Genomic DNA, 21,904 nt, shown 5'->3' with positions numbered 1-21,904 from the left:
GTGTGTGTGGTAGGGGGGAGGGCTGCAAGGCTGGAAGTGAAGGGCCAGGGGAATAGTAGCCAAGAGCCCCAGTGAGCAGAGGTGATGAGGGGAGTAGGTTCAGGGGAAAGCAGCATGTTAGCATAAGAGCAGTGAGGGCTCTATAGCATCAGGTGGGGAGATCCAAGGTTCAGAGGGGGAGGCAGCATCAAGTGAGAACCCTAGGTTCAGAGGGGACAGGGCATCGGATGGGGGGACCCCAGGTTCAGAGGGGGATGCAGCATCAGTTGGGGGTCCCAGGTTCAGAGGTGGACGCATTAGGTTGGGGGACCCTAAGTTCAGAGGGGGGGATGCAGCATCAGGTCAGTGATCCACGTTCAGAGAGGGGAGTGCCTTCCTCATGTAAATACCAATGGTTTCCCCAGGAAGCCCAGCCCTGCAGCAGAGAGGAAAGATGCCCCGAAGGCTAGACACACCACAAGCCCTGTGCCTTACTGCCCATCCACAGCCCACCATCCTGCTTCAGGTGAGAAGGGTCCCATCTGCCTGCCTGCACTCAGGTTGTCCCCATAGGTGCAGGAGTGGGGGTGACTGCTCACGTGTCTGGGCTTCATTACCTTCCCAGAAATGAGCAGCAGGCAGCAGGGACTGGCAGTCCAGTGGGCGGGGAGCAGGTGCTTACTGGGTCGACTGGATCACTACACAGAGAACTGGCCCAGTGCTGATGGCTGCACACTCGCAAAAGTTGGGAAGACTGCAGAAAGGGTGCAGCTTCCAGGCAGCCAGGGAGCCCCTGCTCAGTGTCATGGTTACAGGGGCGCCAGCTGCTCTCACAGCGCCCCACCAGCCATGTCTTGGGTTCCTCCTGTTTCCACTTGGGCTAGCAGCTCCAGGTCCCACTGCGAAGCGGAGCAGGTGGGGCCCAGGGCAGGGAGGCCACAGCCCCAGGGCACCCCAGCCAGACAGGTCAGTCTCTGGTGGCCAGATGGCAGGGGCTTAGCATAGCAATGGGTTGGACAGCACTAGACCAGGAAGCTGAATTAAATTTCATTTATTCTAGGGCAAACTCAAAAGGGACTCTTCTTGTTTTCTTTTTTAGCAAATTCTAGCACATTATTAACAAAAAAAGTCTGTACATTTGCCATGATACACTTGAAAGTGAAACAAATAAGATATAAATACAGATATGGATGTAACATGAAAAAGCCCAAAAAAACCCAAAAACCAAGGGAACCCCCAACCTGGGGCCGTGGGGCCATGCGAGTGGACGCAGCGCCATGGGGCTGTCGCGGCACTTGCTTCTTGGAGTGTTAACCGCTGTTTCCAAACAGGCCTAGGAGCTAAGGTGGGGCGGCACTGTCTGCGAAGCTCCCACGTTCCTCCTTGGGGTGTGACAAGCAACAGGTGGCAGGGAAAGCAAACCATGGATGCTGTATCTGCAGGGGAGGCAGGGGCCCTGGAGAGTCAGGCAGCCAGGAGGCCAGCATGGCTTGGGGCACTTCGCTCTCCAGGGCCCGGTGGTTCAGCAGGAGCCGTGCAGGGCAGTGGCCAGCACGGCCCCCCTCGCAGTGAGGTGCTGGCGGCACGTGAGGCGCGGCGGTAGGTGGGCAGGCACGCAGGCAGCAGGCTCAGCTGCAGCTGAGCGAGCCCTCGCGGGGAGGGGAGGCCGGAGTCTGGGCCAGTTGGTGTTTGTGCTAGCCCTTGGTGAGTACTGACTGTGAGGATGCCAGGCAGTGTGCGAGACCTTCCACTCCCTGGGGCTGTAGGGGGGCACGATCCTGCTCGGATCAGGCGCCAAGTGACTCATAAATTAACTCAGTGGGACAGTGAAGGCTCCAGGAACCTGGCAATGAAACATGAACAAGCAAATGGCACTTCCCTCTCCCCAAGGCCTGGTCCAGCCACGCTGTGAGCTGAGGTGGTGTTCAGGATTCGACCCTGGAGATGGCCCCGCAGTCCCCTAAACAGCAGCAGTGGAGCTCCATGTGCGACACACTCCTCCACGCACATGCACAAAGCACAGACACACCCCGAGCTCTGTGGGTGACACACGCTCCTTACACACATACACACACACCCCGAGCTCTGTGGGTGACACACACTCCTTATACACTGAGCTCCATGACATACCCTCCACACACACATGCACACACACACATGCACACTGAGCTCCATGACATACCCTCCACACACACATGCACACACACACACACACCCCGAGCTCTGTGGGTGACACACACTCCTTATACACTGAGCTCCGTGACATACCTTCCACACACACATGCACACACACACACACCCCGAGCTCTGTGGGTGACACACGCTCCTTACACACATACACATGCACACTGAGCTCCATGACATACCCTCCACACACACATGCACACACACGCACACACACACCCCGAGCTCTGTGGGTGACACACGCTCCTTATATACTGAGCTCCGTGACATACCCTCCACACACACATGCACACACACACCCTGAGCTCTGTGGGTGACACACCCCTCCACACACGCAGGTACACACACAAGCAGTGGGCCTGCCTCACTGTCCTGGCTGCTGCAAGGCCTTCATTTTCAGTGCATTATTTCCAAGTAAGGTAGCTGTTGTTCAGTTCTTCCCACGCATGCCGGGAAGGTTGGGGATCGGAGGAGACGCATCGAAACCGGGACAAGAAGCCACACTTAGGTGGCCAAGCCTCCGTGCTCAGCCCAGTGGGTACAGTGGGCAACAGCTCACCGACAGGACACCAAAAGAATCATTTTCCTTGTGGGAAAAACAATCAGGTCAGGAGATGTGAAGCAGAACAGTAAGAGAACAGAACTCGCCATGATTGCGTTAAGATCAACCCTTTGGCTTCGGGACCGTCTCAGAGCTCACCTTAGCGAGCCACGCTACGTCTACATTTGTCAGAGTATCCGACCAGGCCAGGCGGGAAAAGGGCTCCTTGGGCAAGCAGAGGAAGTGGGTTCTAAGGAGTGTGCTCCAGGTCCCGTCTTGCTGCCAAATGCCATTCCTTGATCCATAAGCAATGACCATTTCAACAATCAAGGAAGTACTTTGGTTTACAAAATTGTAAGAAATGATTCTGATCTGTGGTCTCTCTAGACTCTTCTTTGCTCTAAATCCCAAATTAAACAGACGTCAGAAGTGAGATGGCCAGGGAGCTGTGATTAGGCTGACAGAACATTCTGGAAGCACGCAGTTCCGGCTGAGCCTGCGGGGCAGGAGGCAGGTGGTGCTGCAGGCACCCCTAACTCGTACTGTCCCTTATCCCCTAGCCTTGCTTTTGCCTCAGGCTTGCATGTGAAGAGTGTTCACATGGGTGCCCTGGGATGGGGAGCCAGGGGTGGTGTCGCTCTCTCCTGCGTCCATGCCAGGCAGCCCACCATGCGACGCCACGGGCTGCACTCACCCAGTGCTCAATGTCTACACCGAGGGCCTCTCGCCTCTTCTTACTGGGTCTCAAAGCACTAAGTGCAGACAGACCATCAGTCACCGTATGGGCTCTGATGCAGACAGGCACACTGCCCCCGCACAGGCCACACTCGGGGAATTCGCATGCCAAGGAGGAAGAACATGAAGGAGACCCCACCCCACCTCTATGGCCTGGAGAACCAAGACCAGCCTACAGGCTCCTCGGTATTGGGGAGTGCTCTGTGTGGAAACACTGCACCCCACTCATGTCTGGGGTCTTGGCAGGCAGCAAACATGGGGTCAAGTATGGCTCTTTCCAGTTCCTGTTGCTTGCATCTGTGTGATGGCTGCAGCACAGGCTTGCTGTCTTTACATTCAACACCAGGAAGATTCTACACAAAAGCTGGAAGGGACCAAAATACTGATTGTAATAAATATCGGCGGGCCTCCTTGTGCGGCCTGGGCAGCCGGGGAGGGGCGGGGAGAGGTCTCCGAGGCATCAGCTGTGTGTGGGTACCGCCATTAGCTGTGTGTGGACACATCTGAGGAGGAGCTGCTGTTGCTGTTGGTGGTCTGGGCTCGCTTTATGTACAAGTTGAGCAGCTTCATCTGGAAGGAGAAGAAAGGAGTAAACAACTGGCAGGCAAGGCCATGGGAGGAGAGAACGAGAAAATGAGAGGTCCCCTGATCCCTGCCTGATGGTGGATATGGCAGGGTGGGAGCCTGCCACACATTGTAGGCCTCGACCCACCGCTGCGGCAGAACACGGGGCCCGGCGGCTTCCTCCAAGCCACTGGAGAAGCAGAGCGAGGCCATGGTGTTGTCACAGCGAGGAAGAGGAAGGGCTGAAGTGCAACACTCTCACCCCCACCCACGTGGAGGTGACTGCATTCCTGCCACTGAGGCCCACCCCACTCCATGCTCACCCCATGCTTCTCCCCGCCCACCGACGGCCCTGCGTGCACTGGGCAAACAGTCCCCTCAGCAAACTCCAGGGACAAAACTGGATGACACACCTCACGTTCACCCTAAGCTTAGGTGGCACAGTCTGACACAAAGTGATGCAGCCCCACACATCTCCCTATGGGCTTCGAGTTGGCTCCAGTGACTCACAGAACGACATAGGGGCTGTGGAAGTAGCTTTCACACTGTGTTTAGCAAATGTAAGAAAAGCCTGGGGCCAGTGCCTGGGGATTGCAGCCCTTTGGGGAGTAGTTCAGTAGGTATCACACCTCTCTTGTCTCTCCCTCTCTCTGTAATGCTTTCAAATAAATATTTTTAAAGCATGCCAGTCCATGACAGATGCCATTTTTCCAAGTGTTTCTCACCCAGGTGGCTGAGCCTGAAGACACGGGGCTCTAGGCTGCCCAGGAGGGTTAGTGGTGGGCTTGCCCCCTGATTCCCACACACCAGGCCTCCTTGAGGCCAGTTCCTAGGCTGGAAGCACACACGCTCAGCCTGGGCAACGTTCCACAGCGGAACACGTCCACAGCTGTGGACCCACCTGCCTTCGGCTGGAGCCCTGAGGCTCCAGAACACACAGAGTGTAAGGCAGCAGGCAGCACCACAGGAATGCCATGAAGTTAATCTATTCTGGTGATAATCGTCCAATATCAGGAATCAACAGAAACTCGCATTTGTAGAAAATATGTGAGAAGCCACTTGGATAGAGCAGGTGAATGAACAAGAATCCACCAGGCACAGCTTTCTGGTCGCCTTGCTCCCACCCACTGCCAGCCTCACTCCCTCTGGCTTTCTCACTCCCTCACAATGCCCGCCTCACTCTCACACTGCCTGCCTCACTCACACTGGCCACCTTACTCCCATCCACTGGCTGTCTTACTCCCTCTGGCTGTCTCATTCCCACCCACTTCCTGTCTCATTCCCACCCACTGCCTGCCTCACTCCCTCACACTGCCTGCCTCACTCACTCCCTCACACTGCCCGTCTCACTCCCTCACACTGCCTGCCTCACTCCCACATACTGCCTGTCTCATTCCCACCCACTGGCCACCTCACTCCCTCTGGCTATCTTGCTCTCACTCATTGCCTGCCTCACCCCCTCTGGCCAATCAGTACCAGGGCACTGCCGAGTCCTCTAGGTTCTAGGCTCCCAGCTAGGTTCCGATGAAAGCTGCCCTTCCTTCTGGGGTATCGTCCCTCTGACAGCAGGAAGGACAGACCCCTAGTGTCCCATGGCAAGCAAGGGGGGGGGGGGTGGGGGCCAAGGCCTTGCCCACAGAGAAGCAGCACAGAGGGAGGCAGCGGTCTGCAAGGCACACCCTACACACACGGGCCAAAGAACAGTACATTCTGGAAACACAATAGGGAAACATTTCAAATAAGGCTAGGTCATTTGCAGTGGGCTTGCTTTTGACTAACAAAGACGTCTGACTGAACAAACAAATTTTTAATACACATAACCAGAAATATGATTTTGTGTTTTCAATCCCCCCTCCCCGCCACAAACCTGAAATAGACTGTGCTGCATGGTGTTAATATCTCCTTACAATAATGTGCATGTCTCTGGGGTGCCCACTTCACCTTCGAGAAGGCTCTGGGGGAGATGAGGCCTGGTGAGCCACTCCCGAAGAGGGCACGTGCACAGAGCCTGGCCTGGCAGCCCACGACACCCTACACATACCTTGCTCCCCGTGAGCTGTGCCAGGTGAGGCTTCAGGTCTTCTCCGATTACGGAATAAATTGCCACTAAGCAAAACACACTGGCCTTGCGCACGCTGCTCTCCGTGTTGTCATAACCCTAGACAGCCAAGAAACACAAAAATCGAATTCTTCAGTGTTTCCACCAAGGCCTCCAAGCTCGGCCTCTGAGCAGCTAGGCACCGCCTGGGCACAGAGTCCTAGGCCAGCAGCTGAGCCCAGAGCACTCTCATGCCCGCATGGCAAAGCCTGGCGTGTGGCACAGCATGACACAGTCCAAGGGCAGAGCAGTCCCCTCTCCACGGCACCTCTTCCTTGCTGCTACCCACAGCACACTGTGGGAGAGCAGACACACAGAAAGAGGAGAGACACAGGGAGAGGAGAGACGGTGGGGAGGGAAGGGACTTGCAGGTAAAGCATAGTCCTTGTGTAACTGCCCAGACACACTGGAATGCCTCCATGTGTTCTTGTGGCAAAGCCCCGTCTGTCCCAGGGTCTATGTCCCCCCGCAGCTGGACCCTGCACCACCCCACATCCGGATGGGGTTGCCTGTGAGAAATCCAGCCCTTGACAGGCAGAGGTGAAGGCCCAGCACAGCAGTCAACAAGTGGGCAGTGATACCTCCCTGCCTGCTGCAACCACATCCCTGCTGGCTGCACTCCTTGGATTCCTGCCCCCACCCCCATCTAGCTCTAGGCCCCAACTTGTTTGCAGTAAGCAGACCATTGTCTGACCCACCCTCACTGACTCCCTCCACCAGCGCTGGGGCCACACTGAGATAGGCAGCAACAAAAAAGACCCAAACATGTTGACAGTAAACAAAGCTGGCCCAAGGGGAGGGCACGCCTTCCTGCTGGGCTCACCTGCAGCAGGCCCGGGATGATGTCCGCCAGTAGCTGCAGCAGGGACTCCTTGGCGATCCTCTCCACCACTTTGGTCTGCATCTTGATGGCGGCGAGGTTGATGGGGTAGTCAGCCGTCTGGATGATGGGACAGAGCACCTTGATGCACTGCTCGGGGTGGATGGAACTGGCCAATGTGGACGCGGCCTCCTCAGCGGCTCTCACAACCTGCAACCGGGTGCTGGGGTCAGTGCCAGGGCCCTGGCAGGGCACACCACCTGCCGCTCAGCCCCATGCAGACTCACAGTAGGGTAAGAGTCAGACCGAGAGAGGCTGTCCAGGTGCGGCCTGGCAGCAGAAGCCTAACAGCATGGCTGCTACCCAATCCACAGACCTGGGCAGAGGCAGGCCCTGGCCAGAGGTGGGACCCAGCTAGCTATGTTCCTGAGCCCAAGAAGCTCCATGGTTCCGATGGCTGAGATTCTGCTCTCGGAAATGGAGAACTAACAAATGGTTTCAGGGGGCCAGGGGACACCCAATACCCAGGCGAGGGACAGACCCCAGACACATTTCCCAGGGTGCAGAGTGGAGGGCAGCTGGCAGAAGTGCGGCCCTGAGCGCCTCCGGTGAGAAGGGCTGCCTAGGGATCTGTGTTTACGCCACCCCTTGCTTTCCACTTTGAAGAAAGTGCACCTCTGACCCCTGGGGAGACGTCTTTCTTAGGAAGCACAATGAAAATGAGCCGTTTCTCCCGCTGCCAGCCCTGGACTGGGCCTCCCGCCTGGCCACCATGTTCCACTATTCAGAGCAGCTCGGCCCAGTCTTACTAAGGCAACAATACATGGCTCTGAGCAGATGGGCTGCTGGAGGTAGCACAGGGGCCTTGGTAAGCAGCATAAAGGATGTGAGGAGCTGAGCACATGCACAAGCTAGGGAACATGTGAGATGACCAGGAGGGGCCCGACCCAGGGGACCCGAACCACACATGGGTGGATGAGTGATATGTGCACTCAGAGGCTACACTGCAGGTTGGCTGCCTCAACCCTGGGGCCATGGGGCCTCTCCCTAGAGGGGCAGGACCAGCGTGTGCTGCAGGGGTGTGCCTTGTGGGCCCCTAGGTCATCCCTGTTCTGTGGAACAACAAAGGGTATCCCTTCCATGCTACCGAGTTCAGCTCCCTCAGAAGGTGGCACCTCTGGGGCTGGCAGGCTGCTTCTCATGGGCTTTGCCCACACTTGGCCAACACCTGTCCTCTAGCACCACAGAACACCACATCTGCTTGGAGCGCAGGTTATTTGTAAGTGAACAACAAGTCAATAGATCCACAGCCTCCACTTGAGCAAGTGAGTACTGCAGCCTATGGCCCAGGGAAGCTGGCAGGGGCAGCCCTCAGCACCCCCAAGCCCTGGCACCAGGCGCCCTGTGCTGGTGGCTAATGCAAGCCAGCACAGCAGCAACGACTGTGGTCCCTGCCTCTCCCGCCTGTTGCGGGTGGCCAGCACGCACGCCCTGTCTGTCAGACAGACTACACTAATTCTCCACTTGGACTTCTCTGGCCCCTGATGCCTCCACAGTATACCAGCTGCTCTGGATCCTGGTGCCAGCATGTGTGCTGCTTTGGCTTAAGGCAATGCCACACACAAATCAGAAGGTGTCACCAAGCCTGAGTTGGGCCTGGGCTCGCCATGCACATGGAAGCACCATGGTGGGGAAGAGCCATCCGTCCACTCCCTGGCAGCTCCCAAGGCCCTCAGCCCTGCATCCGTCTCCCTCTCCCCCTTCCTCCTGCCCCACTCACACTGCTGCTGCATGTGTTCACCCAGTGCCGATTCGGGAGCTCCCGTCTGTCAGGCCTAAACTCAGAGCTCTCACAGGTGAGCCCAGTGGGCTGGGGGTGGGGAGGCCTGAGATGGGAAGGGAGGACAAGCTGCACAGAAGGCTCCCCTGGGCTCCTACAGGGATCATGCCTGCTGGAGTCCCTTGGGTCGTGGCCCAGCCAAGCACAGCAACCCACCCTGGCGCCTCCAGGCAGCAGGCTCAGCCTTCCCAGGAACCTCAGTATGGCCAGCAGAACTGCTCTCATCAGCAGTTCCAGGTCAGTCCTAGCATTTATGGCATCTTGCTGCACTCCACCAAAGTGCTGTTTGCTGGGGTGGGAACCGTTTTTCTGCCAAGGGTCATTTAGATATTTATAACATCATTCATGGGCAATACACAATCATCAACTGAAAAACAGCCTGCTCCAGAGTTATGGAATTTTGGTGGTTGCCTTGCCAGGGCCCACGCCGAATGATTTCAAAGGCCTTATATGTGGCCCATAGGCTGGAAGTTCCCCAACCTTGATTTAAAGGAAGCCCACTGATTTCTTTTTTTTCTTTCTGCAAATACAGCTTCTTCCATACAGATCTCATGAAAGTATTCTAGCCCTGGTGGACCTGTAATCCCAAGAAAGGCTGCCTCAGCAGGTGCATCAGCCCTTCTTGGATATGCAGAGCAACAGCAGGCAAACCTCAGCTCCATCCTCCAGCCCCAAGCTGCCTGCTCAGTGCGAGGCTTCCTGCTGTTACACAGAAACCTGCCTATTTAATTCCAGGATTCAGAAAGCCCCCTCAACCAGCCTGGCACATTCCAGCTGCAAAGCACAGATGCCTCCAGAGAGGTCGTGGAGTGACCAAGACACACAGCTGGCTCCTGCAAGACCATGGAGAGAGTGACCCAGGCACACAGCTGGTTCCTGCGAGGCCATGGAGAGAGTGACCCAGACACACAGCTGGCTCCTGTGAGGCCGTGGACAGAGACCCCCACACACAGCTGGTTCCTGTGAAATTGTGGACAGAGACCCCCCCCACACAGCTGGTTCCTGTGAGGGTGTGAAGAGAGTGACCCAGACAAAGCTGGTTCCTGCGAGGCTGGATAGAGACCCACACAAACAGCTGGCTCCTGCGAGGCCGTGGACAGAGACCCGCACACACAGCTGCTTCCTGCAAGGCCGTGGACAGAGATCCACACACACAGCTGGCTCCTGCGAGGCCTTGGAGAGACCCACACGCACAGTTGGCTCCTGCGAGGCCGGAGAGATCCAGACACACAGCTGCCTTCTACGAGGCAATGGAGAGAGTGACCCAGACACACAGCTGGCTCCTGTGAGGCCGTGGACAGAGACCCACACACACAGCTGGTTCCTGTGAAATTGTGGACAGAGACCCCCCCCACACACAGCTGGTTCCTGTGAGGGTGTGAAGAGAGTGACCCAGACAAAGCTGGTTCCTGCGAGGCTGGATAGAGACCCACACAAACAGCTGGCTCCTATGAGGCCGTGGAGAGACTCACACACAGCTGGCTCCTGCGAATCGTGGAGAGAGACCCAGACACACAGCTGCTTCCTGCGAGGCCGTGGACAGAGACCCACACGCACAGCTGCCTCCTGCGAGGCCGTGGAGAGATCCAGACATACAGCTGCCTCGTGTGAGGCCATGGAGAGACCCAGACAAAGCTGGTTCCTGCGAGATCGTGGACAGAGACCCACACACACAGCTGGCTCCTGTGAGATTGTGGACAGAGACCCCCCCACACAGCTGGTTCCTGCGAGATTGTGGAGAGAGATCCACGCATACAGCTGCCTCCTGCGAGGCCATGGAGAGACCCAGACAAAGCTGGCTCCTGCAAGGCCGTGGACAGAGACCCACACACACAGCTGCCTCCTGCGAGGCCATGGAGAGAGACCCAGGCATACAGGCAGCTCCTGTGAGGTTGTGGAGAGTATGACCCAGACAGAGCAGCTGCCTGGCAGTGGCAGGGCTGAGTGCCATCCCCACAGGTCCCCCCATGGACACCTGGCTCCTAGACACACTCAGGGAGCCCAAGAGCTGCTGCTGCTGACTAGCCAGCCAGTCCTCTGGAAGGCTTGGCTGCTGCCTCACCCTGAGTGCCCTGCCCAATCACGGCTCTCCCACATGTCCTTCACCTGCTGGGCCAGGTCACCCTCACAATACTCTCACCTCCCCAGTGCCTCCAGGAAGCACCCGAACGCACACTGCAGCACTGCATGGACACGTGTTGCCACACACAGTTTTCTCTTCGCAGACAGAAGTTCCTGGAAGGTGGGAGCCTAGCGCAATCATCTTTCTGTCCCAATCAATGCTTCTTACATTCATTGCCCTGCAGCATCTCCTTTCCCATGGTCTACACACCACACTGACCTGCACCAACACTCTCCACAAAGGAGAGTGTATAAAGGCATGAGCTGTGCAGGCCGCTGGGCCTCAGCCATCAGTAACAGCAACACCGACCACAGCCTGTGTGCAGGCGCTGGGCCTCAGCCGTCGGCAGGACCGACACTGACAGCAGTCCGCGTGCAGGCCGCTGGGCCTCAGCCATCAGTAACAGCAACACCGACCATAGCCTGTGTGCAGGCGCTGGGCCTCAGCTGTCAAGGTCTTTGGGAAGCCCCATCAGGCTGTTGTTACCAGCAGTAGGCAGCTTTACCTCACTCACTCAAGAGTGTGTATGCTTGAGAAAGCTGGGCACACAGTCACACATCTACCTGGCCAAGCAACACACAGCCGTGTAAAGACAAGGTGAGAAGCAGTGGCAGTGGGAACTCTGTGCGTGCCAGTCAGAAAGGTGTGGCACTCGCAAGCCTTGGTTCCTAAACACAGGAAACACAGGACAGTCTCGCAGGCATCATGGTCCAGAGGGAAGCGTGGAAGGCCCCTGGCCAAGGTCGGCAGAAGCTGAAAGGAAAGGAGCACAGCCTGTCCCCAGAGTACTCAACACTGGGACCCCTTCTCTCCTGCTGTCCCCTCAGTCTCTAGGGTGCCCCAGGAACTCCAGTGTCGCCCTCACTGGGCGCCTGCTTGAGACAAGGTGCCCGTCATGGCTGGGAAGGGGCAGATGTAAAGCCAGCTCCCTCGCCACTGGGGCTCGGCTGGGCAGGAAGTGCTCTCAGCTGCCTCCACATGCCAAGCCCTTGGCTTTGGCAAGCTGCCTCAACAGAGCCAACTTGAGGTTTTGCCCCTGTGTTCTATGTAACCTAAGAAGCGAAGATTATAAATGTAAGTACATAGAGAGCAAAAGTAAACAGGGCCACAGAAAGCAAGGGAGACACTGCTGCTTAGTAAATGGGGGCTGAGTAAGTGGTGCTGGGCTGTACTTGAGTCACACAGACTTCTGGGCTGCCACTGACCTTCAAGGAGCAGAACGCGCCCCAACTCTGCCGTGCTGGAAGGGTCCTGTCAGCAACACAGGGCTTCTTCCCTTTCAAGGTGAACCAAAGTTTCTAGTGTCTAGCTAGGGACAGCAGGCCTTTCACACTCAGCTTTTGAAAAAAGGAAAAGAATGAGGTCATGACTCAGAATCTTGATGAATGTTTGCTTAAGGATAAAGTTTCTTCCTTTAGAGCACAGGGGTTCTTAAAATTTGGACTGCATGGCTTCAGTTCACCAAGTTTGACTTGGCTCTCTTATGGACAAGTGGTGGAGTTAAAAAGAAAAAAAAAGCAAAGCCAGGGGTGGGAATGCAGCAGGGCCCAGAGCCTCAGCCACAGGGACAGACTGGTGCCACCTGCTGGGTGAGGCGGGAAGGCCAGCGGGCACTGCACTGGGGGCGGGGTGCCAATCATCAACATGGGGAGCACCTCAACCACACAGACAGCCTCGGGACGGGGAGCAGCATGGATTCTTGCCTTCGAGGTGTGGAAAATGATCTATTAAGACATGGTGCTTCGGAACTAGGTCATGTGAAGGTGGCTTTGCGGAGCTGTATCATATGGCACGAGATAGCGATGCTGAAAGCCCATTTCTGAAGTCGTTCCGCAAAGGGGTTGGGGTGAGAATGACAACACTGCTGGAACTGAGTGGGCACGCATGGGACCCCAGAACCTTCTGGCCACATTAATCCTCTCTCTGTTGTTCAGCAGAGTCATACCAGCCTGACTAACAGATTCTAGATCAGCAGAGTCCAAATGAAAGGAGCAGGCAAGGGCTCAGGTTCAAGACCTCTGCCCTCAGCAGCATCTATAAGCGCCACCAAAACCATAGACCACAAAACCATAGACCACATCCACCCCGTGAAACATGCTGTAAGAAGACAGAAAAGGAGCCAGATAATAAAGCGAAGTTTACACATCCAACAGGGTCTGTCAAGACAGTACTAAGCTGACAACTAGAGAAACCGACACTGAGACTTCCACTGTGTGCAAGGCATGCTGGCCTGTGTGCTGTGGAGACCTGCCTGCTGTGGAGTGTGACAGGCAGGTCCCATGCATGCTGCTCCTTTAAAGGCCCCGGCTACCGGGTGAGGAAAGCCGAGGCCCAGCAGCCCCGACCTGGCCAGCCCCGGGGTCCCTTCAGTGCAGCTCTTTGGCCAGAGTGGCAGTGACGTCTGTGCCTGGCTCTCTCACAGCTCGCCGGGCCCTCCTATGCCCAAGCCTGTGAGCTCCCCGAGGACATCGGAGCACAGCGCCCCCAGAGGGACATACCCACGCCTTGAAATGGCCACATGGCAACTGGGTCTTTTACCATTTGTGTTTGGGGTGCTAACTACGAGCATGATGAAAAGATGGAGTTATCAGAGAAGTATTGCATGCCTCTTAACATGGAACACAATGGCTACAGCACAAACCTCATGCACCTTGCATCGTTCTGACCTCAAAAACAAAAACAAGGAATGAGACAGACTGGCTAAAATAGCACAGACTAGGAGGCAGCACTGTGGCGAGGCTGGCTGCCCCTCTGCCCTGTGACACTGGCATCCCACACGGGCACTAGTGTGGGTCTCAGCTGCCCCACTTCTGACCCAGCTCCCTGCTAATGTGCCTGGGAAAGCAGCAGAAGATGGCCCAAGTACCTGAGCCCTCACACCCACACATGGGAGAACCAGAAGCAGTTCCTGGCTCCAGATTTTGGCCTGGAAATGATGAAGCAGAGGATGGAAGCACGGTCTCTCTTCTCTCTGCAACTCTGCCTTTCAAATACATAAAAAATAAGCCTTAAAATTAAAACCTGAACCTGCAGCTTAAGCCTCCAGGTACCTGAGTCAGTAGCTTCTAGCAGAGAACATGCTACGGCATGGTCAAGGTCAAAGTATAACTCTACAAAGCAGACAGGCCTGCCACACACTGACCCTGGAGCAGGGCCTCCTGCACCTGCCCCAGCAGGCGAAGGAGGCAGCAACCGGGTACCCCTGGGCACAGGGATTACAGAAGCCTGCTGGCATGTGCATTTAAAGCAGGAGACATTCTCTGCTCTTTTCCCTCGGGCATCTTAACTAAGAACCATCTCTCTTCAAGTTCTCATTTTACAGAGAAAAGAAAAATGAGATCTTCCAAGAAAACTGGAAATGGACAACAGATGATAACTTATAATTCTCAGGGGCCTCTGACAAAGTTTTAAAAAAGTCACAGTGCTCAATTTACTTTTATTTACTCAAAGAGGAAATTTTAAAATATATATCTGATTATTCTGTACATAAAGAACAGAGGCAGAGAGACTGACAGACAAAGCCCATCTCCTGGAAGAGCTGGGGCTGGGCCAGGATGAAGCCAGGGGCTCAGAACTTCATCTGGGGCTCTCCAGTGCATGGCAGGGACCCAAGTACTTAGTCGTCATTGGCCACCTCCCCGGATGTACATCAGCAGGCAGCTGAGCAGAGAGTGGAGCCAGCACCACAGCCAGGGCTCTGACCCAAGGTGTGGACAGCCCAAACCGACTGCAGCTGCTTGCCACAGGGCCTATCCTTTGCGGGCAGCCACATGCAACAGACAGAGCCCACCCGGCAGCCAAGCTCCCAGCGCCACGGGGGCAGCAGGAGTGCAGTGGGCAGCCTCTGACTGTGTCCTCTTTCCAGACAGCAGCCCACAGGGAGAACAGGGAGGACAGCTGGCACCTACTGTCAACAGCGTCAGGCCAGAGGTATCTCTGATGATCTCTCACTGCCGGGAGACTCTGAGAGGCCCCTGAGCTCACAGGTGGAAGGAGCCTGTCCAGGGCTCTGGTGCCAGCAAGCTCTGTCTCTGAGCCTAGCCGATCCCCAAGCCAGCCTCCACTTCCACGCCAGATCATCAGACCTCCCCGACCACCAACAGGCTGGAGGGCTGCCTGTGGGAGCCTCGGGGAGTCAGGAAGCAGAGACATGCTTTGGCCTCAGACTGCACTGCTGGCCTGCCACAGGGCAGCAAGGACCATTCGCTCTCTATGGGGTCCCACGCCGAGCCCCAACTGCCTAGCACCCCAGGCTCAGGGAGTGCTCACCTCTTTATGGGAGTCTTTGTGGGCTTCCAGAGTCTTCATGATTGTTAGCTCGGCGTAGTTTTTGAATCTTGCTGGCTGGTTTCTCAGGATTTCCCGCAGAACTCTGAGCGCTAGTGCGCGGATGGAATGCTGGGTATGAGACAGGGAGAAGCCATGACCACAGAGTACATAGCACCTGCCACACCCTGAAAGGCTGTGCAACTGATCTGGGATTCCCTAGTATTCCCTGGACACCCCAAAGGCTCTGCACAGGCCACATGGTCTCAGAGCTTAGACAGTAAACTCCAAGAGGGCAGGGACCATGCCCTACAGGGGCATGCCAAGGACCCAGCGCCTCACAGGGGTCCAATGAAGGCTTCTGGAACAAGCCCGCGCTAGAGGCCATGCCTTTTCATCGGCAGCCTCAGCTCCTCACAGGACTATCCTATAAAATGTGCCCCAAGGGTAAGCAGCGAGCAGCTGACCCTGACCCTATGATTGCCTGCACATCTCACTGGGTCTGCCAGACCTTGAGGGGTCAGGCAAAATCTGGCTCCTGCAGGAAGGCCATTGCTAACATACTCTTAATCTCAGGGAAGGAGCTGAGAAAGACATCCCGACTGTCACTTATCTGTCTGGTCCCCACACTAACACACCTGCCCTCCACATGACATCACTTTGTGTCCCTCCTGACAGGGCCCAAGGCAGCCCAGCTGCTTCTCGAGCTAACATCCAGCTTTACCTTGTCTGCATCGTTCTTCTAGCTCTACTTTTACCCTTGACCCAAACCATGAATCCTGAGCAGCAGAAAGCAACCAGTCTGCCAGGAAACTCCCTGCCTTCTCCCCCATCGTGACCCAGGGCACAGTCAGCCACCTGGCTCTGGGTTTAGCTTCCTGGCAGCCCTCCTGGCCCTGCCCTGTGCTCCTGACCACACGTCCATCACCATTGTTTCTGTTGCCCACAAAGCCAGGGCATGGGCAGCAGACGTTCCCTTCCAGAGCAGAATCTCACAGGTTCCAACACGCAGCCCATCCCAGGCAGAAGCAGGCTAAGTCGCCAAGGCCTCCTGTCCTGGTGCCAAGCAGCCTTTTCACCTTGAAGTTCATGGCACAAGTCTCAAGCTCCAGAACCACTCACTCAACTGACCAAGACTACTGGGACCGCAGCCCATGTGGGCTGTGCTGAGGCAGAATTCCAGGGAACAGGGCATGAAACGGGGGCCTTTGAACAAATGAATGGCTCATTTCTTGAGCGCCCATGAAATAAATCCCAGACATGGGCAGAAGTGCATTCTCAAAGACCCTGTGCCAGGCCAGCAGGGCTCTAGGGAACCCTGCCCAGCCCTTGGAGCAGACCGCCCTGAGCTGCGGCTGGCAGCGACCCTCCCCTCCCCCGCCAGGGCCCAGGGCCTCACGTCTTTGTCACCCAGCGTCTCCAGCAGCAGCAGCAGGATGGTCTTAAAGTGCTCCTCCCACACGCCTAAGCTGTCCTCCCGTGTGATCTTGAGCAGCTCCAGCAGGGCACCCTTGCGCTCTTCCACACGCTCATTGTGGTTCGACAGCTCTTTCAGAAGGTCGGCCACCAGGTCGGAATGGTCAATGGGCACTGGCGAATGGAAAAGGCAGAGATCAGCACCTGTGATTGCTGCCTCCTGCACTGCTGTCCAGGCTAAGCCTCCATGCCCTCAGCAGCCCTGAAGCAATACCCAGGGCCCGTCCCCCCTGCCGTCTTCTCCCCCTACCTCACACAGACAAGATGACGCTGGCCTCCAGTAGCCCTTGCTCTACCATGGCTTGCCTCAGGCCCTGCCACTGCAGCAGTCTCTGCTCAGCTCACACTGCGACCCTCTCTTGTTGGGGTCCGTGCAGTAGATATGAGGGACTTGAGGGGGTGAAGAGTGTTCCATTGCAGGCAGGGCCACAAGGAATTTCCCGCTGTTCCGCAGGGCCCGCCCAGCGGATGTCTCTACAACCACCTGAATTAAGCTCCACCTTCTTTTGCATGGACACCGGACCACCCTGTGGAAGAATTCTAATCCATCCTGGCATTTGCTATTGTGAGGTTAACCTTTTGCTCAGCCTGAGCTTGGAGGTCAATATCTTGCAAAAAGGGCCCTTTATTATTCCTACTGTCTTGGCTGTCCCCATTGAACCTATGCTAATCAAGGGACCTGTATTTAGGCTTTCATTCTTTCCTTGATCTTTAAGTTCTCCTTTTCTTTGTGATACAAGATTGAATTGTAGGATAAGAATTGTAGCAGGAACTTCTAGGTACTGGCAGCAGGAACTTCTAGGTAATACTATGGTAGAGTTATCTTTAGAAACACCCACTTGACCATGAGGTAAAAAGTCTGGGCCAGAGTTTGACTGATTTTGTATAAATAAAGCGGACAGCTTTTGTGCGCTGTCCATTATGATCATGAAGTCCTAGTGGTCCGTCTCTTTCTTTCCTCTTTATGCCTCATCCACGCACCCTTCGCGAGTTCCGAACTCAGCTGGAGCTGGACTCCGGCACTCTCTGCCAGGGCACACATTGTTCGGGCCATCACAGCTGGGCAGAATCTGTCCCTCTGCTTAGCCCACACTGTCACCCTCTCTTCCAGGGCACACATGTTCCAGCCACCACAGCTGGGCAGCATCTGTCTCCTGCTCCACCATGCAGAGCACAATGAGCAGATAGTAGCCGGGGTGGGGTATGTTCGAGAACTGTCACCTCAAATCCCACAGGGCTAGTCCACGGACCTCAAGTAGCAGCACTCGCAGGGACTCATGGCCTTTGACAAGGGGTCCACTCCGAAGATGACATTTTACATGAGCATGGTGGAAGCACAAGCCAGACGGAACCACTAAGATGCTTATGTGCATATTTCTTTAGCCTCTAAGACTGGCGAGCAAACCCACAAGGAAGTTGGAGGTGTTAAAGAACTTCGTCATTTTCCCTTGTCACCCCGTGTTGTTCTTTAAGCCTTTTAGTACACAGGAGGCAAATAAGTAACAAGCACCACTCTTGTCTCCATTCCACCTTTGTGGAGAGCCAAAGGTGAAGAGGTGCCAACTGCACCAGCAGGAAGACCCATGCCTTCAGAACGGGTAACCCTGGCACGAACTGCACAGCACCAGCCCACCACCGGGGAGTCCCGGGAGAAGGCCGCTTCTTCAGAAGGTGGCCCTGTGTGCTCTGAGACCAGGAACTATGTGACTGTCAACTGTTTGGAGGCCCCAGTTACGGTTCTATCTTCACCAAAACTTCAAAAACAGGTTTTCAAACAAAACAGATCTATGTAATTTTTAAAAAATTACCATCAAGTTGGAATAAACCAAGGTATGTGACCATAACAATGAGGTGAAAAACCAACAAGTTCTAGATAAACATTCACTCATACCAACATATACTTATTCAGCAAATGAGTAAGTTGCTGACTGGTCTTCACGTAGGAGTCTGCAGAGGGCTGGCCCAACTGTGTTCCATATGAACCACTGTATACTGGGCATGCAAGCTAACTTTCCTGAGCCTGTTTCTTCTGTAATGAGAACAATCTCCCCTGCTGCTGAGCTGAGGCAGGCAGGTATGGCACGCAACTCAGTCCCATGTGCGGCCCCACAAGATGTGGCCATGCAGCTGCTATGAGGGCGGGTCCCAGGAGCTCCCTGCTCCCTGACTCGCTGTCGACACCACCCAAAGTGGGACAGTGACTTCTGGCTGTCTCCACAAGCAGGGGAACCAGGGTCACTGAGGCCTTTGCACCGTTGTGCCACTACTGCCCCACCCCTGCCCCATGCTCAGCAGAGTTCCTGAGCAAGTTCACTACCCTGGCACTGGCCCAGTGCACCTGAGCTAATGTGATGGGGCAGCACATGGAAGGCACTGTGTGTGTGCTGGGGTGGCGGGGGAGGTCACACAAGGAGAGACAAACCATCTCGAAGCTGCTCCATGTCATCGTCAAACACAGCCTCCTTTAGCGCTGTCTTGTCATAGGTGTTGATGGTGTCAGAATAGGGAAAAGGATTGTAGTCTCGTGCACGTGGCCCGGGAAAGGCGCGCGGAGGCTGGGTGTTGAGGAGCGAGGTCTTGTTATCCAGCGCTGTCCTGCCTCCTTCTACTTCTCCGCCTCCCCGGCCTTCAGTGGCAGGAGACGCAGCTCCGCCATCGCGGGACACCTGGAGCACAGCACAGTGTCGGTCCCTCCCATAACACCCACCAGAGAGGGTCACCTGCCATCAGGACACTGACAAGGCAGCACATCCCCAATTCACAAGCTGACCCACAGGGGACCACATCTGGTGACCCCACACCTGTGTCCCGTCTGCTTTGGTTTGCAACTCCACGGCCCACTGCGCATTTCTCAAGGGGCTGATAGCATCAGGGAGAAATCCCGGAGTCCCTTTAGAAGGGAAGGCAGAGTTTCCTGCAGCTGAGGCCTGCCTGCCCGACCTGACACACATGCTGGAGCACGCCACTTCCTGGTGTCCTCGCACGTGCCCCTCAGGCAGGGAAAGACACAGCACTTCTTCATCTTGGACCACGGAGAGTGCAGTGCCTCCCAGGCAGGCCGTCCTTGGGAGTATTTCTAACTCCCTATGTATCAAGGAGCAGGTTCTCAGTGCTTCTGGAAGCTTTCTCCTGCATGCTCTGAGTGCTGTCTTTAACAACACTCGAGCCCCTGAACCCTTTTGCTCCTGGCGCCCTCTCCTCTGCAGGGCAGCACTGGCTCACCGCTGGCAATGAGGCAGGACAAGACCCTCTTGCCCCAGGCCTGCGTCTGCACAGCGATGGCAGAAACATCTCCAGGACCCAGGGCGTCCTGGTAACTCCTAAAGCAAACTGTTTACTGGGGCTGCTGATGGCACACTGTGCTTTCCCAAGAACACAACCATGTGCTGAACACACAGCCCCCTGCTCTGTACGCCCAAAGCTTTCTCAACATCCCCAACAGAATTTCTGCTCTTGCTGAGTGGTAACTCCCTCCCCTCTTCTCTCAGCCCCAAGAGCCTCTATTCCGTTGTATGCCTTCGAATTTGCATAAGGCAGAGATTTCATACACAGCAAAATATAAAATACCTGCCCTCGGTGACTGGCTGGCCTCCCTTGCTCCAATCCTCCAAGGTTTCTCAGGGTGCAGCACATGTGAGACCCCAGGCTGCTCCCGCCTTGGGCCACTGGGGGTAACACTGCTGCCAGCACTGGCACTTAGGGCCCTGGTCTTCTACTTTTCTTCTTAAAGGACCTACAGACCCAGTGGGAGGACTGGGATGTTCAAAAGATCACCCAGGAGGAACTAAGATGTAAATTAAGCAAATTAAAGCTGAAAAGGGTATGGACAGAATCTTAGTAGATTTTCTCTGGGTGGAATGGCTTTGTTTTCATTTATGGTTTCTAAAATTCTATTACTATTATAAAGAGAAAAATTGTTTATAAAAGAATAATGGGTTAAAAAAAAACTTGAGATAATTTGAAGAATCAAGTCAAACTATCCTAAGTAAGCGCCGAGGCCGCGGTGCACAGCGGCCCGTCTGTGGGGGTACTCACACTGTCACAGTCCTTTCTGCCGTCTCGTTTAATTGGCTCATTCAGATCCTCTTGGCTTCGGAAACTAAACTTTTCGATGGCTTCCGTGACTCCACGCAGGGAACTATAGATTTCTTCAGAGTTCAGGTTCTCTGTGTCATAGTCCAGCATGCTAAGAATCAAACATATTTTACTTTTTAAGTGGAGGCACATGCATAAAATCAAGATAGGGGCATCAGTTGCTTGCAGTATAGAGTTTCATTTCTGTAGATGGTTTGAAATGAAAATGAGACATCTCTTGTTAGATCACCACTGGACAATGAGACACTTTCCTCGTCACATCTGGTCCCAGGCACATTCCAGCAGCCCTCAACAAGAACCAGAGGGGACAGCAGTGACCACAAGAATGCAAGAACTCAAAGAGTGACAACCAGTGACTGAAGTGATGACAGTGGAGAAACAGCTTTCTTATCTCGAAGACGGAAAAAAGTAGTTTGATTGTTACTGGTCTCAAATGTACAAACAAATTCAGAGGAATGGGTACTTGGGGATAAAGCTAGTATTAAAAACACATTTCTGAGGAGAGGAGCAAATGATCCCACAGGATGGGCCAAGCCGGTCAGTCTCTAATCCAGACATGCGTGAACCCCCAACCTGAAGTCAGCTCGAGCTATCAGTGAGCTCCCACGCAGTCTAACTAGGGGCTTGCTATGAATGTCAGACTCTCACAGCTGTTTCCATCTGGAACTTTTCTTATAAAGACGAGTCACACCCAGGGTCAGACATCCAGAAATACTTTTAAAAGCACGAAGAACAGGTGTCTCATAGAAAAGTGATCCCAACTGCCCCTTCAGACAGTGAGTGTAGCAAAAACATGAAATCGAGAAAAAAACGCCAGTAGCTTTTTGGTGTCATGTAGTTTGTGGACAAGCACCTGCAGATGTCTGAGGATCCTGACGACAAAAGCCACGACTGTCCCTCTCTGAGAACACCAGAGAAAAGCATAGGACACATGAGTATACACAACATAAAATATGGAGCAGCTGCCAGCCAAAGGCAGCTTAACTTAAACGTCACATGCATCCAGGAGGCATTCACAGAAGCTGCACTGTGAACGCCCTTCCAGGAGGGCGTGCTGCCTGCACTGCGGGCATCCCACATGTGCTGGCCTGGGTTTAGCTCACTCTGCTCCGATTCAGTTCCTTGTTCATGTGCCTAGGAAAAGCAGCAGCAGATAATCCAAGTGCTTGGGTGGCTGCCGCATA

The 21,904-nt window shown here is 55.0% G+C and overlaps 1 protein-coding gene across 4 annotated transcripts in view; it reads right to left on the bottom strand.

Moving 5' to 3' along the window:
• Positions 1-3,898: 3,898 nt before the first annotated feature.
• The window catches only part of CLASP1 (cytoplasmic linker associated protein 1), a 249,987-nt gene continuing 231,981 nt past the window's right edge, over positions 3,899-21,904 (bottom strand). For all 4 annotated transcript variants that reach the window (XM_041000184.1, XM_041000186.1, XM_041000187.1 and 1 more), the window contains 7 exons: positions 20,661-20,811; positions 19,048-19,291; positions 16,549-16,739; positions 15,153-15,281; positions 6,925-7,131; positions 6,045-6,161; positions 3,899-4,009 (listed from right to left, as the gene is read on the bottom strand). In XM_041000184.1, the coding sequence (XP_040856118.1) occupies positions 3,923-4,009; positions 6,045-6,161; positions 6,925-7,131; positions 15,153-15,281; positions 16,549-16,739; positions 19,048-19,291; positions 20,661-20,811 (1,126 nt within the window). In that variant the 3' untranslated portion in view covers positions 3,899-3,922. The remainder of the gene's footprint in view (positions 4,010-6,044; positions 6,162-6,924; positions 7,132-15,152; positions 15,282-16,548; positions 16,740-19,047; positions 19,292-20,660; positions 20,812-21,904) is intronic.

Source organism: Ochotona curzoniae, unplaced genomic scaffold (assembly GCF_017591425.1).
Source record: "Ochotona curzoniae isolate NIBS_2020 unplaced genomic scaffold, NIBS_Ocur_1.0 scaffold_2217, whole genome shotgun sequence".
Classification (NCBI taxonomy): Eukaryota; Metazoa; Chordata; class Mammalia; order Lagomorpha; family Ochotonidae; genus Ochotona; species Ochotona curzoniae.
Note: the sequence above shows the minus strand (reverse complement) of the source record. Positions and strands in the feature narration are given on the sequence as shown.